Source organism: Phalangium opilio, unplaced genomic scaffold (assembly GCF_054372755.1).
Source record: "Phalangium opilio isolate 3A_F unplaced genomic scaffold, DU_Popi_V2 ptg000082l_1, whole genome shotgun sequence".
NCBI classification, from domain to species: domain Eukaryota; kingdom Metazoa; phylum Arthropoda; class Arachnida; order Opiliones; family Phalangiidae; genus Phalangium; species Phalangium opilio.
The window spans coordinates 3,755,040-3,771,295 of record NW_028324189.1 but is presented as its reverse complement, the minus strand read 5'-3'; the positions used below and the strand labels follow the sequence as shown (position 1 = coordinate 3,771,295).

At 33.6% G+C, this 16,256-nt stretch overlaps 3 protein-coding genes and 1 long non-coding RNA gene across 7 annotated transcripts in view; 2 read left to right on the top strand and 2 right to left on the bottom strand.

Moving 5' to 3' along the window:
- Nucleotides 1–783: 783 nt before the first annotated feature.
- Nucleotides 784–2,447, bottom strand: LOC149651007 (glutaredoxin-3-like). The gene is made up of 4 exons (XM_089847188.1): nt 2,433–2,447; nt 1,882–2,013; nt 1,627–1,801; nt 784–1,543 (listed from the first exon to the last, which is right to left on the bottom strand). Exons 1-4 carry the CDS (start codon nt 2,445–2,447, stop codon nt 1,284–1,286), a joined length of 582 nt encoding a protein of 193 aa, XP_089703314.1. The 3' UTR covers nt 784–1,283.
- A 2,213-nt stretch (nt 2,448–4,660) lies between these two features.
- LOC149651006 (uncharacterized) lies at nt 4,661–6,038 on the top strand. Its single transcript, XM_089847754.1, has 4 exons — nt 4,661–4,966; nt 5,063–5,208; nt 5,280–5,883; nt 5,958–6,038. The coding sequence occupies exons 1-4, from the start codon at nt 4,800–4,802 to the stop codon at nt 5,968–5,970; spliced, it is 930 nt and encodes a 309-aa protein (XP_089703880.1). The 5' UTR covers nt 4,661–4,799; the 3' UTR covers nt 5,971–6,038.
- A 52-nt stretch (nt 6,039–6,090) lies between these two features.
- Nucleotides 6,091–12,544, top strand: LOC149651005 (uncharacterized). 2 transcript variants are annotated; one of them, XR_016371028.1, is made up of 4 exons: nt 6,091–6,757; nt 6,848–6,982; nt 7,802–8,573; nt 8,637–12,544. It is a non-coding gene; the product is annotated as an uncharacterized LOC149651005 (long non-coding RNA). The 2 variants fall into 2 exon arrangements; XR_016371027.1 differs by having other exon boundaries at nt 6,091–6,982.
- A 1,145-nt stretch (nt 12,545–13,689) lies between these two features.
- sfl (N-deacetylase and N-sulfotransferase sfl) overlaps nt 13,690–16,256 on the bottom strand; it is a 103,319-nt gene continuing 100,752 nt past the window's right edge. For all 3 annotated transcript variants that reach the window (XM_089847745.1, XM_089847746.1, XM_089847747.1), the window contains one exon: nt 13,690–15,610. In XM_089847745.1, the coding sequence (XP_089703871.1) occupies nt 15,391–15,610 (220 nt within the window). In that variant the 3' untranslated portion in view covers nt 13,690–15,390. The remainder of the gene's footprint in view (nt 15,611–16,256) is intronic.

Below are 16,256 nucleotides of genomic sequence, written 5' to 3'. Positions count from 1 at the left end.
TTCGTACATTTTTTTCTTTTAAATTAAAAATATCTTGACGAAGATATATTACCGTACCCTCAAACCCAAAAGGGGTACAGCAAATGACAGGCTATCATTTCCAGCTAGGACAACGATGGTGTTGTATAAATTTTTAAAATTCATTCCATTTACCCTCCTAATCAATTGACGATACTAAAAAAAGCCCCTCTATCTTCCGCAACATTAAGTCAAAACAAATACGAGAAATTAAGAGTCTCTAATAACTATCAGAGTCCCGCATGGGTCCTCGGTCATAACCCTTTGGCGTAAACTTTTAATGACAATGAAAGTGCTAGGGTATAGAATAATCAAAAGGCTTTGGATATTCCTTCCAAAGGTGTGGCGTGCGAGAAAGAGACTCACAAATTAAGCGAACCGTTAACAAAACAAGAGACGAAGAAGCAAAGGCCCAACCGAAATAGGCCTAAAGAGACAAAGACATTGATTTCAAATCCCCGCCGGGTTGGTCGCGTTAGAATCTATCAAAGTATTCCCTGCTTCCTAAAATGGAATTTGAAATAAGGATAAGAGAGAGAGGAGTGGGGTGCGAGCGGAGAGAGCAGCGATATGTGGTCACCTGTGGTTCCGCACTGTGAACTACAGAGACAGTCGAGCTCCGTTCCATTTTAATACATTAACAACTACGACTATATAGTACGCGCTAAGGGAATACCGAAGACTTGAGTTTTATTTATCGAGCTGTCGTTCCCCAAAATTTTCTCTTCGCAGTTTTCTTTACGTAAAATATTTTCAGGCGACAAATTCTAATTTCTAAAACACAGTTTATTATCTCAGTCAGGGGGGCACAATTTTTAGAGTTTCTCGCGTCTCTATTATCAAAGTGTCAATAGCATGCACCCGTACTGGGGAGTTGAAAATAACTCTTTTGATAAACGGTTTCTAAGCCATTAACTTTCAAGAGATAGGTGCATGCGGTTAAATTCTTAATAGTCTTAAGACTAAAACCGAATGAAATTGGCGATTTAAATAAGTATACAACGTCTTATAGTGTTAATTAGTTAAAAGAAAAATTGTTTTATTAAAACAGAACCAATATTTGAATTCGTTAGACCGAATATTTACTTAAACACAAGATTATTTACTTAAACACAAGATTATTTACTTAAACACAAGATTATTTACTTAAACACAAGATTATTTACTTAAACACAAGATTATTTACTTAAAAACAAGATAAAATGCAACGATTAAGATTTAAGAGATAATTAAACTTAATTAAATTCAATATAATAATATATTAATCACTTTGCTTCATTAAGAATTCCAATAAGAGTTCTACTAAATCCACATTTTGGAAGTTGCGGATTTCCTTTCATAAAAATCATGACTTTATCCTTTTGAATTAATTTTTCTAGTCTATCGTTAATGTTTTCTTTTTTGGGTAGGAGCGACTCTAATTCCCCATTTTCAGCGTATTCCTTCAAAATATCAAGACCCCCTATAAGTTCTCCTTTCACGTAAAGTTGAGGGTAAGTTGGCCAATTACTATACTCTTTTAGACCTAAAATTAAAGAGATATTACGTGAAATTAAATTATGCACATGGGGTAGGGGGGGGGAGGGACGTGTTTGTCGTCTTTATTACCTTGTCGTACAGTTTCATCTTGTAGAATATCAAAGGTTTCATAGTTGGCATTGGTTTCATTCAATAGGGCAATTACTTGTTTGCTAAATCCGCATTTAGGAGCTTCGGGATTGCCTCTCATGAATAACATGCACGGTGCTGAATTAATAAGATTTTCAAGTCTAGCGTTTAAAGTCTAAAATTAAATTTATATTAATCTCAATTAAATTAATTATTCAATTTAAGTATATCGGCCGGATTAATTTAATTAAATACTTCTTTAGCAGATAGGGAATTGTTTATTGGTGGCAGAACTTTTGAATCTTGAGCTTTGACTGCTTTTGTAAACTCTGGGACATCAGCACCTTCGAGACTTTCCACAACTTTTCCAAATTTTTCTGCCACTCTCTGTAATTAATTATTAGTAATTAATGTTTTGTAGGATTCATGATATATTAGTTAAATTTGAGAGAGTTTTTTTTTTACTTTAGCAAATATGACGTTGGTGCTCCGAGATATCTAGGCACATGCATGTAGCGAAGCGAGAATATTTTTTTGACTAATTTAGTTCGCCGTGTTTTCCCGCTTGGTGGCGCTTTCAGCACCGTAAAATAAACAAGTTCAGCCTCATGACCCCGTCGACTGCTACAATATTAGGGCAAGGTATAGACGTAGAGCGGTGAAGCCGAGGTCGCGGATAGTTAAAAAAATGGGCTAAACTTTACTTTAGCTCGCGCATTCAAATTACAGTTTTTTCAATAAATATCTTTTCTGGGAGGTTAATTATACGATAATTAGTTAAATTTAAGGTGCGGAAACTAACTTACATCAATATTTTCCATGTTTTTTGTAATTTATTCCCTCTTATTCCCTTCCATGAGCGGCTAATGTGCGCCTGTTTTTGTTATTGCCAAGGCTTATCAACTGCATAAATATCACCTTTTCCAAAATATTACTAAATATTGTCAACTCCAAGAAATGTTAGGTTTGCGGAAACTATTATAATCAATATTAGGTTTGGTTAGGTTAGGTTAGGTTAGGTTAGGTTAGGTCAGGTTAGGTTAGGTTAGGTTTGGTTAGGTTAGGTTAGGTTAGGTTAGGTTAGGTTAGGTCAGGTTAGGTTAGGTTAGGTTAGGTTAGGTTTGGTTAGGTTAGGTTAGGTCAGGTTAGGTTAGGTTAGGTTTGGTTAGGTTTGGTTAGGTTTGGTTAGGTTTGGTTTGGTTAGGTTAGGTTAGGTTAGGTTAGGTTTGGTTAGGTTTGGTTAGGTTTGGTTAGGTTTGGTTAGGTTAGGTTAGGTTAGGTTAGGTTAGGTTAGGTTAGGTTAGGTTAGGTTTGGTTAGGTTTGGTTAGGTTTGGTTAGGTTTGGTTAGGTTTGGTTAGGTTAGGTTAGGTTAGGTTAGGTTAGGTTAGGTTAGGTTAGGTTTGGTTAGGTTTGGTTAGGTTAGGTTAGGTTAGGTTAGGTTAGGTTAGGTTAGGTTAGGTTAGGTTAGGTTAGGTTAGGTTAGGTTAGGTTTGGTTAGGTTTGGTTAGGTCAGGTTAGGTCAGGTTAGGTCAGGTTAGGTTTGGTTAGGTTAGGTTAGGTTCGTGAAAATATTGATTAAAATAGTTTCCGCGACTTAAATGTAATTAATTATCATATAATTAACCTCCAAGAAATGATATTTATTGAAAAAACTGTATTTTGAATGCGCGAGCTAAAGTAAAGTTTTTCCAAAAAATGTTTTTGAAAATTTACGAAGACGTTTATTAAACAATCATTCGAAAGAAGTAAAGGATAAAAATGTTAAGGTTAAAAAAATGAAAGGTTTTGAAGGGGTAAAAAATCCTCTAATGGTATATGAAAACTGTGAATTAGCAACTTCAAGAAGTTGTGTTTTACTAAAAAAAACAACGATGTTAAAATCTTATAATTACTTTTACAATCTAACCAATAGATTCAATAAATAGTGAATAGCCCCTAAAACATTACGTTAATTTAAAGGTGAAACCTTTCTCCTTCATAAAAGTTTTATAATTGGCCCCTAAAAGGTCATCGATAATTTATGAAAGACCCCGGTCATTAAAGCGCCACCTCGTACACACAAAGGGAAAAAATATTTCCTCTATGAAACTGGATATTTCCCCACGTAAAAATCGACATGCATGGGCCTAGATATCTCGGAGGCTCCGTTAACACCAACTTACCTAAAACCATTAAAAACCTATTAAAACCATTAAAAACCTATTAAAACTATTGAAACTATTGAAACTATTGAAACTATTAAAAACTATTAAAACCCTAGATCTAAAATGCTAAAACCTCTCTCTCCAGCGGCGTAAAATTAATAGACTACAAAGTGGCGTGCGCGAACCACCGTTATATAAAAGAAATAGAAGCCACGTGATCTATGACGTAACACAGGCGTTGCTATTTTTTGCCGCCGTATTCGGTTTATCCAAAGAGGGTATAAAGAAGGGGAGTAGAAGGCTAGGCTGGAGTGTTCTCGCTTTGAAAGTTTACCTCTAAGCTTCCGGTGCGCGCGCATCTTTCTCTGCCCTCTTATTGGTTGAAATACGGTGAACCGGATATTAGGAGGAAAATATAACAAATAAATAAAAAAGAAAAGCGAGAACACCCAAAATGCCTTGCCAAAGCCGCTAGCTTCTACTCCCCCTCTTTCTACCCTCTTTGGTTTATCCACGGAGTCTGTATTTTTAATGGACTCCGTGTTTTGGTTTTATCCCAGGAAAGAAGCTGAGAAAGTTGCAACTTTTAAACCCATGGAGAAATATTACTGGAGTTGATGGCAAAAGCGTTAAAACCAAGGAGTAATAGCTCGCTGATGTTCAGCCCCAGTAACTATGTAGTTACTTGTAGTCAGGGCCGGAAATAAGAAAAATTTCTTATAGGATTGCCATAATTCGGCAAAAGTTCGGCAAAAATAATTTCGGGGTAAAATAGTGTTGCCCAACTGGGGCGAGAACATTAGGAAAAAGAAATCAATAAGCAGACGATAGTCCCTTGACGTCACTCTTAGGCCGTTTTCCATTGGCTGCTAGCAATAGTACTGTTCGATAATCCCCCCCCTTTCGCACGCGGTGTCCCCTCCCGTGGTTGTCAGCCATTTTCGGAGTGGAATATTCTTTTCAAATTATATCTGGCAAACCTGCTCCTGTGATTTCGGCCTATTCGGATTCGGTGGTCGTGGTTGAAAATGGCGGCCTCTTTACCCTATGCTGCAGTTAATTTAAGTGAAAATGATGTTCCTGGTGCAGTTTTTGTCCATGAAGATATTGGTAGGCACAGTGTAATTCAGTTGAAAAGGTGGCTCCAATGTAGGGGATTGCCAGTAAAAGGGAAGAAAGAAGAACTAATAGAAAGGTTAGTAAATAAGTGTAGTAAAAACATAAGCCTTGGCTCTTCTGCCAAGCAGTTTTTCGTGGAAAACGTGTGATATATTTTGATGTATTTTCTTAGGTGTAACAAATTTATTAAACTTGGTAATTCGTCAATTAATAATGTTGTTGATAATGGGGAACTGCTAGGACATAGTGTCAAAGCTGCTCGATCAAAAATTTTGTCAAATATTGAATGTAACAGACCACCTCAGTTTCCTGTAACTGGTATGTGCCACATTATTTTTTAGTTAAATAAAGTCATCTAAAATAATGGGTACATTTATATTTAACGATAGGTTGGAAAATGTTTCCCTCGGTATCAATACCACAAAACTTTTCATATCATCATATTCATGAACACCTTGTTACTAGCGCTGTTAACATCACACTCAATGGTGGCGAAACTTTACGGGACAGCGATGATGAACCTGACATCCATACATCAAAGCCCTTAAAAAAAGGACGTGTATATTTTACGTCTGGGAATGTAAAAAATCTAAAAGATAGGAATGTTAGCAATCACGAGAAGTTTTATTGTTTGAAAGCTGATGTCATGTCATCGTACCATATGGAAACTACTTATAGTGTGTTAGTCATGCTATCTATGCAAGGAAAAGTTGTAGATGCCAGTTGCCATTGCAAAGCATCAGCTATGGCGCGTTGCAACCACGTTGCTGCAGTGCTTTTTGCCTTGGAAGACTATGTCACGCTTTTTGGGAATGAACCCGTAAGCTGCACAAGCAAAATGTGCGGATGGAATCAAGGACGCAAATCCAAAAGATCACCAACCGAAATATCATTAGCTAATTATAATAAGAAGGCGACAAATGGGAGGAAAGACTATGAGCCACGTCCGGAAGAGTACATCACAAGTGAAATTAACAATGATAGAGTCAACAGGTTGTTAGTGAACATGCAACGCACAACTGTTATTGAAAATCTAAAATTTCCTTGCATGTGGGAACAAATTTTAGACATTCACTATGATGACTATGAACTAGATGCAGCTCATCTTTCTGTTCTAATTGCACAAGTAAATATATTTATGCAAAATATTGTAAAAGCTCAAAATTGCCCGTACATGGTTAAAGCTACAATGTCACAAGGGGCCAGCATGGAGCATTATTACAGGATCAGTAAGACGTTCAAATTATGCTGTACTGGTGAAACTTTGTTCTCACTCCAATAAATTTACTCCATGGGACATGCCACAGGAAAACGGTTAACCGAATAAGAATTAATAATATTGTTTTTACTGGTTGTGCTTTTGTTGTTTGCCAAATTACTGACTTGTGGGAGAAAAATTGGCGGTAAAACAACCAGGTGATAGAACAACAACACACATATTTGCATAGAAGAAATATACATACAAGCCTTAGTAACGTACGAATAAAAATAGGAATTTATTAATACCATGATATGATTATAGAGCCTATTTTGGCGCAATATATTTTTCAAATTTTACTCGCCTTTGAAGAACATATAAAAATAAAATAGAAATGTGTTACTTATATAACTATGATGAGCAGGACTGAACGCACTACAAAGTGTGTGATCTTGAAATCCCATGAAAATCGACCTAATTTGCATATTATTAACATAGAGATTCAAGAACACCTATTTTTTGGTGTATAACCGGTGTCAACATTGTGACCAAGGTCGGTTAAATTACACCAATTTGTGTCGTCTGCTTAGACTTTTAACGCCACGTCATCGTAAGAAAAGAGGCAACGTGGTCCGTGGACGAATTGCCCATAGAAAATAACCTGATTTGGTAAGTTATTAAAGTTTTTATTATAATTTTTAATCGTATTATAAGTATAAAATACGTCTATTAATTAATATTAAAATTATGCATTGGAAGTCTGTGAAAATCGATGCTATCGGATTTCACGAGTTGCGATTTGCTGTTTGGGCCGGTCCGCCAAGGCTTAAACCGGTCTGCCAAGGCTTAAACAAGAGCAAGTGTGTGGAGGAGTTTTGTTGGCGATTTGTAAAGGTAATGGAACTATTTTGATAATTTTGTTATTGGATATTGAGCATTTTAGTTGGTTTGGATGATTCGCTTTAATCTTGACCGCATAGTTAGGTTTATGATGCAAGTGTATGAGTAATTTAATAATTGAACACTTCTTGATGCTGAGAGACGGTAAATGCTTGCCACATTTAGTTTCTCAAACTGCATTATTAACTTGTTATTGCAACGAATGAACACTATAGAATATTTGTGAACACTGATGCGTAAATTATTTTGTAGTTTCCTGGTGAAAAAGGATAACTTTATCTTTTGTAATTTTTCTTCGGTTAATGCTCTGAGGTTTTTTTTTTTGGCAAATTGGCTCCAAGTATTTTAGATTGGTGATCATGTCCGTGATACATAAAGCCCTGCGACCCTCTCACTGGGAGACAGTCGATTTTTAGCTAACGAGTTTCGTTTAGAATGTTAAACTAGACTCTGTTTGGGAAGATAGTACAATACTTTCTCCTCCAATTGTAACAGGAGTAAATGGCTTGCCTGAATTGGAAAATTATTTCAGTCTTTTTACTCTCATTTCGCCGTACTTAATTTTAGAAATAGTTCCCGATTTGGAACAACAATTTTAGCCAAGCCATTGAAAGGACATCCCATTGGCTGTTGCTTGGCATAGCACACATTCTAAATTTGAAATTGAGTTAGATTTCAGCTCCAGTTTGAATTAAGCAGATTTATGTTTAGCTATTATTCGATTCCAAATAAACAATTTGAATATGTAGCTTCTAAATAAGAGAGGTAGCTTTAGGAGAGGTTTAATCTATTCAATTTGTTTATTTACTTTAGAATTTTTGCATTTGGAGAAGCTTTTGGGTGAATGCCGAAAATATATTAGCTTTGCGAATAATTTGGCAAAAATTGCGCACATTATTAATCACATCATTAATTCAATTTCTACCTTAATTCAGAACCAATTTTTGAAAGGGAATCTCCTTATTAAAACTATTTATGCAACATCTTAAACATTTTAGGCACTTATAATAATAATTCAAGCTTCGTTAGTTGAAAGAAATTTAAATATTTACTCAAGCATTTCTAGATTATTTTATTTATTTTTGGACGAGGAAGCACCGGTCCTTTGAGGGAGTTTTGTAGGATCTCAATAAATTCTTTATTTATGTAATAGGTAGAAGACTGGTTATACGTTTTCTCATTTAAAAATAATGAAATTAATCAGGATTTTAAGCCAAGGGTTAGCTTTAATGTATGAGATTCCCTTCCCAGTAATAGTGTATCAAGTTATGGGTTTTAATTATAATTATTTTTAGAGGAGACAGCGCTTGTCGAGTGGCTCATTGAGGTTGTTTTGCAGGAACTAAATAAATTATGTCATAGCTAGATGGTCTCTCGCACGCCATCTCCTTTAAAAGTAATCAGTATTTTAAGGGAGTTTAAGGCAAGGGTTGGCTTTTATCATAGTAAAATCTCTCCCCCTATTACGTTATTGGGTTTAAAGTTATGCATGTGCCATTTTTTGCCAAATTATAAGATTTCGTCTTAAGCTGGAACATTTTATGCTACATCATGCGAGAACATTGAAGTCGACTTTCATATTAAGGTATGTAATTCGAAGTTATGCATGTTCCATTTTTCCCAAATAATAACAATTTATCTTATGCAGTAACATTCTTCTTGTGGACATGGTGCGACAACTTTCCTGTGGACATAATACGACAACATTCTTGTGCACATGGTGCGACAACATTCTTGTGGACATGATGCGACAACATTCTTGTGGACATGATGCGACAACATTCTTGTGGACATGATGCGACAACATTCTTGTGGACATGATGCGACAACATTCTTGTGGACATGATGCGACAACATTCTTCAAGTGGACATTCATTGGAAATCCCATGCTAAGGACGACGTTTCCTGGTTTTGGGGGCTCCACAGCGGGCCTTAGTTTAAATTTAATGATTCCCGAGTTGAACAGGGGCTTGTTAAATTTAAATTGGGCTCGCAAGGCTTACTTTGGGGGTGGTAGCTTAAGTTTAAATTTAAAGTTTCGTTACTATGGAAGGTACAAAAACATAAGAAAAACACTTAGGGTAGTTTTTTTGACCTTTTTTATGCTTTTTTATTGTTTTTTTAATAAAATTTTTATTTTTTTTATAAATTTTTAATAAAAATTAATTTTTTTATGTAAATGGTTTTTGTTCATGTTTTGTTTAATTATTAAGCTTAAAAAGGCAATAAAAAGGGTCAAAAATATCCCCCTAAGTCCCGATTAAAAAAAATCGAAACCAAGCCTAGTATCGAAAGTATTGAAATAAAAGAAAGAACGAGGTTTAAGGCAAAATTTATTGAATAAAAAGAAAAAAATAGAGTGTTTACAAAAATTTCGTACAAAAAAATAAATTAAAGAGTGTTGTAAATTAAAGTTTGAACCAAAAAAAAAAGAATTAAGTAGTTACAAGTAAAGTTTGAACGCGAAAAAAAGAATTAAGTAGTTACAAGTAAAGTTTGAACGCGAAAAAAAGAATTAAGTAGTTAACAAATTTCCCGTTAATGATAATTAAATATATCTTCAATTTTCTAGGTTCGGTGACGTTCTCCCATCTTTAAAGTCATCGTAGAGAATGATAGCAAGGTCGGATGAGCTTCAAGACATCTTGTACCGCAAATCCAAGAAAGATGTCATCTGGGATAATAGTCTCTAGCAGCGGAGGAAATCCCAAGTTACGAGCATCATCTTTGAACAGCAGTGTCAGCCAAGGAAATGCGAGAAAAGCAACCGCATCTATAAACGAAAATACATTAATAACAAATATTAAGCCATTGCCTAATTAAAGGGATACTTATGATAGTCAAAATATTGAAAATAATAAGTTAGGTTAGCTACCCCCTAGATTTAAAGAAAAAAAAGACCGTCCTTAAATATTGAAGTATCATATCTCAGATTAATTTTAAGAATCAACCCAAAATATCAAAGAATAATTATAACTAGCTTCGGTTTATATTCTTTACTTTTAAAGTTTTCTGAAATTACTTTTAAAGTTTAAAGAAAATAATTAATGGCAACAATCCCATAGATTTAAATAATTAGAAAAGGTCGCGTGTTTATTACCCAAGAATATTTTTGCCATTAATTACATTGAATTGTACCTAGCATTACTTTAAAGGTACATTACTAAATACTGTGCTTTGAAATAATTTCAGAAAACCTTCTAGGCGGATTAATTTTAAAATACCCTCATTATCAATTTAAATTAAGGTGACGGTATAAAGTAAAAGCTTAGAGATTAGACCCAGGTCCCGATAAAATAATTTAATGGTTAAGCCTATTGCAACTTTAGCTTTTACAGCAAATCGGTTACAAACTTAATCCCGCCTGGTTTATCGAGCTTTAAATTTGGAGCTTAATAATTTTAAAATACCGTCTTTAATTTAATTTAAAATAACTGCATAAAGTAAAAGCTTAGAGATTAGACCCAGGTCCCGATAAAATATTTCAATGGTTAAGCCTATTGCAACTTAATCTCGCCTTGTTTATCGAGCCTTAAATTTGAGCTTGATACTTTTAAAATACCCTTTCAAGTTTTTACTTAATGCCGTTATTTTATTTTAAAATAATTTAGAGATTAGACCCAGGTCTGCATAAAATATTTTTAATGGTTAAGCCTAATGAAATTTAATCTCGCCCGTTAAATGAAATTTAAAAACGTGGTTCCTTATCTAAAATAATTATATATGGACATAAATGAAATTTTAGAATCTTAAGGGTCTTTAATTTACGCGTAATAGTTCAAAGATACCCTCGTTAATTTAAATTAAAATGGCGGCATAAAGAAAAAGGTTAAAGATTAGTTCCAGGCCCAAATAAAATATTTTTAATGCTTAAGCCTAACGCAACTTAATCTCGCCCCCTTTAAAATGGAACTTAATTTAAATAGAAAGCGTGGTTCATTATCTAGAATAATTATACTACCGTGAATACGATTTTAGAATCTAAAAGATCTTTAATTTACGCGTAATAATTAGAAAATACCCTCGTTAATTACCAGGCACGGATAAAATATTTTTAATAGCTCGTGGAACTAAATCATAAATGAGGCTTATTTTAGAAAAGATACGCGGTTTTTTTAATTAATTATATACCGCCATGAATAAAATTTTAGAATCTCTATAAGGGGTTTACGCGTAATAACTTAAAAATATTGAAATTTCTTCTTATTGTACCTTATTTTCAATAAATATACATAAATAACTAACAATTAACACTTCCTAAATGATTTAAACTCACGGAATAAATGAAATAATTTAAGGGGAGCTAGATGAGTTCGGATTATTGAAAAGTTTAAGCTTACGGACTGTTGAAACACGAGGCGAAGCAATGGCCGCTAAGTCTTCGAGAGCTTGGAATTCAGCATGCGTCTTTGGCAAAAACGATCAGAGAAATGGCGGAATTATTAAGAATCGACGTCCAAAGCCGCGATCACGATCAGCTGAGCAGGAACGGATTTCCCAAGCGACCTCGACGGCTTCGAGGCAAAGAAAGAATGAGCTCGGCGCTGACCTCCAACCAAGAATTCAAGAAAAAATTTTCCAACGTCGGGGGGCGCTAAAAGCTCCGACTCGGATGAGCCATATCCCAGGCGCGAAATACAAATAGCTGTACACCGCTAGGCCTAAATGAATGAACGCTAGGCTTAAATGAATGAACGCTAGGCCTAAATGAATGAAATAGTAATGGATAATCATAACCTATTATAAACATCTGTTGTGACGTCACAAGTCAATCACCTCTGTGACGTCACAAGTCAATTACCTCTGTGACGTCACCTCACGTGACCGGATATGACGTCATGTCACGTGACCGGATATGACGTCACGTTAGTGACCGGATACGAAGTCATGTCGCGTGACCGGATATGACGTCATGTCACGTGACCGGATATGTCAACTGTGATATTGTCATTTAGATGTCAGTAAATACGTAACTACGTATGCAGCGCCCCTAGCGGCAAATGTTGATTAATCCGTTCATAAATTTGTAAAGAATTTGAGAGCTTTATTACTTGTCATTTAGATGTCAGTAAATACGTAACTACGTATGCAGCGCCCCTAGCGGCAAATGTTGATTATTCCGTTCATAAATTTGCAATAGAATTTGAGAGCTTTATTACACACAATAGTGTTTGTAACTCTTTTCTAACTAAAGTAATAATAAAAACAAAACCCTTCTATTTAAGATCTGATTCTTTCTTAAATTGTGAAATATTAATAATTAATTTTGTAAACAATTAATAGAGCTATCTCAGTTGTTTCGTCAGTGTCTAGGGCTTAGCTTTGGCAAAGGGGCGGCCATTTTTGGTACATTTTTTGTTTGGTTCTATAGACAAATGGCGTGGGTGACGTCACACCAAGACTTTAGAGATTGCTCTATTATAGTGGGTCGCTGATAAGCTTATAAATAAAAATTATTTTATAACACAGACTTATTGACGCAAGTTTTATTTTGAAACATTACATTTTATACATTCGATTTGATTGAAGAAATTAATAAAATAATTTAAAAATGTGTATTTTCTGTAATATGTATTTCTGCGTAAAGACCCTGAAAATGAACAAAATATTTCTTTTATTAACAAACAGCTTCAAATAGACTATCTTTCCACTCTACCACGGATAGAGGATGCGCATGAGGAAATAAAGCCCCTTTCAGACGATACAACTCGCGTTGAGTGAGCTAGTTGGGACTTGTGAACGGAGGTTAGACTTGTTGAATCAACAAATTTTAAATTGATCACTGACCAATTATTGCTCACTCAATTTTTAACATCATCTACTTTGAGTTAAAAGTTGTATCCTCTGAAAATGTCTTAATTAGAATTCCTCTTGACTCGGAGAGGTAAAATGGTTTCACGTCAGAGTGCCATTTCCAAATATATATATAACATTTCTAAACTAATAATTTATGGCTGGTTTTCGACACATATGTTCCATTTAGTGAAGCATTTCTCGCTATAAGTGGAATCCGACTTAAGGGTAGGAAAAATATGTCAAACTTTGTACGAACCATCAATTAAATAATTATTATTAAAAGAAATTACTATTGTTCACCGCAAGTAGTGGAAGAAAAGAATAACTCCGCTAAAATTACTAAAAAGTACCAAAAAGTATAGAGAAGACACAAGGAATCCTTATGCTCCAGTTTCCATTAGATAAGGCTGATGTGGGTGGATAATATCAGGAGTTCATAATAACCCACTTCGGGGAGGGGGGGAAGTACGATACTGGCTTAGAGCTAATGGGGGGGGGGGATTTTTATGAACTCCTGGTAATACTAGTGACTTAATGAGAGCTAGTTCGAGAACGACGCGAGAATTGACTATATTCGGGTTTGCAGTCCATATTCAACATTAGTCTGTACTAAACCATTGACAGCGCCTCACCAGGCGTCGCTTTAAAAGAATATACGACGTCAATTCATGACAAGCTCTCAGTAATCAGTGACGAACTTATGGAACATATCTTATGAACTTATGGAACTAAATGATATAACAGCTCCCCTCTACGCTTACCAATCTGCTTTTAAGTTCACCGGAAATGTTCCCAGACTGCTGTGAAGTTGTGTAAAGCAAGTTGTCATATACATATTAAAAAATATTAACTAAATAGAGCAGATTTAATTTAAACGTGTCAAAAATAAATAAAAATAACAACAATTAAAAATGGAAGTACTTTTTTAATTATATCAGCCGAGGTTTTGATGCTAAATATTTTTGGATGGCACACGAAGTCTCTCTCATTATATACATTATATTATAAGGTTGTTGTCTTTTTTTTTTCATCTCGTGATTTGGTATTTACAGATATAATATACAACATTACAATTTCAAAATTTAGTTTGCCCATAAAAACAAAAAACGTGGAAAAATGTATGGTTTTTTTTTTCGTTTATGCACAGATTTATATAATTTTTTAATTATCCTTAACTTTATTAAATTTTTTTTATTATAATATGAACTAGCACTGTGATACACGGTGCACCTTGTTTATTTTTGTTTTTGTTTATCGCCATCTCCAAATTCGATTATAGTTAAATTTATTTAGCTAACACTTTTACAACATTTCTTATTTCTGATAGAATAGATTACTAATTTAATAAAAATTATACCAAATAGTTTACAATTTAAAATTTAAGTAAATAATATTTTACACTAATATATTCAATTATTTTGTTTTTTGAAAAGCAGCCGCCAATATGATAGTACCTTTCTATAATACCATTAAATATTTTAAATAATTATTTAAAATTTAGCCAAAGATTAATTATAATTAACAAAAAACTATATTTAAGAAATATCAAAATTTTAATTTAATCGCGTTCTTTTCAAGCAAAAATTAAATAAAATAATTAAAGCGTACCTAAATAATTTTTTCTTTAATTGCAGCAGCTGTTCATTAAAATGTTATTATTATTCACCGTACGTTAATTAACAGCCGTTAATTAGAAAATAATTAATTATGAAAAACAAAGATTAAATTATTGCTGATTCGATTTTTAAAATTAAATTAAACTACTAGAGATTGTCCAAACAAAAAAAAAAAAAAAAACACTACTCAAAACTTTTGAGTTGTATATAAAAATACTGAAGATAGCTCAATTAATTGGAATGAAAGCGTGATTTTTTTTCTCATAAATTTCCTCTCAAAAATAAATGAAATTCATTTAGATTAACTTAAATATAATTAAATTCGCGAGAATTAAATGTAGGGATTACAATTTTGATCATTTATCTGAAAAGATTTATTATAAAGGTCATGAAAACTGACAAAAAAATAGATAGCTTTTATACAAACAAAATCAAAATCTGAAATTAATAAATTATTTATATTTTTTTAAAAGATATATGTAACATTCATTCCGCTAAGCGACACGTAATTTTTTTTTCATAATTAAACATTAACTAGATTGTCTATCTGCTAGAATTAACAATAATTTTTAATTCTCTAATTCCTATTAATTCATTCTTTAATCGTCACGTAATAATTTGCGGAAACTTAATTATAATTTTCAAACTAAGAGCTTTGAATAAAACGCTGGAAGAAATAATTAATTCTGCTTTTTCATTCACACAATCAAACCAACTACTTACTTATATATATATATGCATATAAACAACAATATTCAACTTTTTTTTGTCAGTGAAACATGACCTTTATCGAAGAATTCGTTGCCCTTTTAATTAATATCTCGTTCAATTCTTTATTTTAACTATTTAATTTAGTATTTACATTTTTTTTTACTATATTATACGGTATGCCTTCCGTTCGCCGAAAGAATTAAATAGTCATATACGCGATTTTTTTTATTTGTTTTGTTGTGCAATTAAAAAACAGTATATTATACCACCACTTTGGAATCAACTATGAGATAGGTCCTCTCTTAACCACGGGGGAATGGGTTGTCGTAATTTGTCCAAAAGTTTCGACAACGCCACATTATGCGAGAGGTAGAAAGCCTTCAAATACTTCTCGGCTAAAGGTTCCATCACCGGGTATGACCTACCTTTACTACGACCCAAGCACTGGGTACCATTCACGCGAGTCACTTGGCAATAAAACCCTTTTCGAGAATCAAACCTAACAAATACATAGATATATCTTTGTTAAATCATGGGGGTAATGTAATATTGCGTATATCTTGCCTCCCTCACGGTGAAATATTTTAAAATTTACACTAATTAATCTAATTAATTTGATCTTTAAAATGAACCTAATTTCGTTAAAAAGACACAATTCTTTCATACTTAAATTAACTGTAGAACTTAGAAGGAAAGTACGTTGTCTCCGAGAACATGGGGGTTATATAAAAAGGGTATATCTCGGGTCCCTCACGGTGAAATATTTTAAAATTTACACTAATTAATCTAATTAATTTGATCTTTAAAATGAACCTAATTTCGTTAAAAAGACACAATTCCTTCATACTTAATTTAACTATAGAACTTAGAAGGAAAGTACCTCGTCTCTGAAAACATGGGGGTTATATAAAATAGGGTATATCTCGTCTCCCTCACGGTGAAATCTTTTAAAACTTACACTAATTAATCTAATTAAACTGCTCTTTAAAATGAACCTAATTTCGTTAAAAAGACACAATTCTTTCATACTTAAATTAACTATAGAACTTAGAAGGAAAGTACGTTGTCTCCGAGAACATGGGGCTTATATAAAAAGGGTATATCTCGGGTCCCTCACGGTGAAATATTTTAAAATTTACACTAAT

What these genes read in the sequence shown, in the direction of transcription:
- LOC149651007 (XM_089847188.1), bottom strand. An exon ending in ATTCCCTATCTGCTAAAGAA is followed by an intron (nt 1,802 to 1,881) that starts GTATTTAATTAA and finishes ATTTAATTTTAG; the next exon opens with ACTTTAAACGCTAGACTTGA. An exon ending in AGATGAAACTGTACGACAAG is followed by an intron (nt 1,544 to 1,626) that starts GTAATAAAGACG and finishes CTTTAATTTTAG; the next exon opens with GTCTAAAAGAGTATAGTAAT.
- LOC149651006 (XM_089847754.1), top strand. Translation starts at nt 4,800, where the DNA reads ATGGCGGCCTCTTTACCCTATGCTGCAGTTAATTTAAGTGAAAATGAT. An exon ending in AAAGAAGAACTAATAGAAAG is followed by an intron (nt 4,967 to 5,062) that starts GTTAGTAAATAA and finishes GTATTTTCTTAG; the next exon opens with GTGTAACAAATTTATTAAAC. An exon ending in ACCTCAGTTTCCTGTAACTG is followed by an intron (nt 5,209 to 5,279) that starts GTATGTGCCACA and finishes ATTTAACGATAG; the next exon opens with GTTGGAAAATGTTTCCCTCG.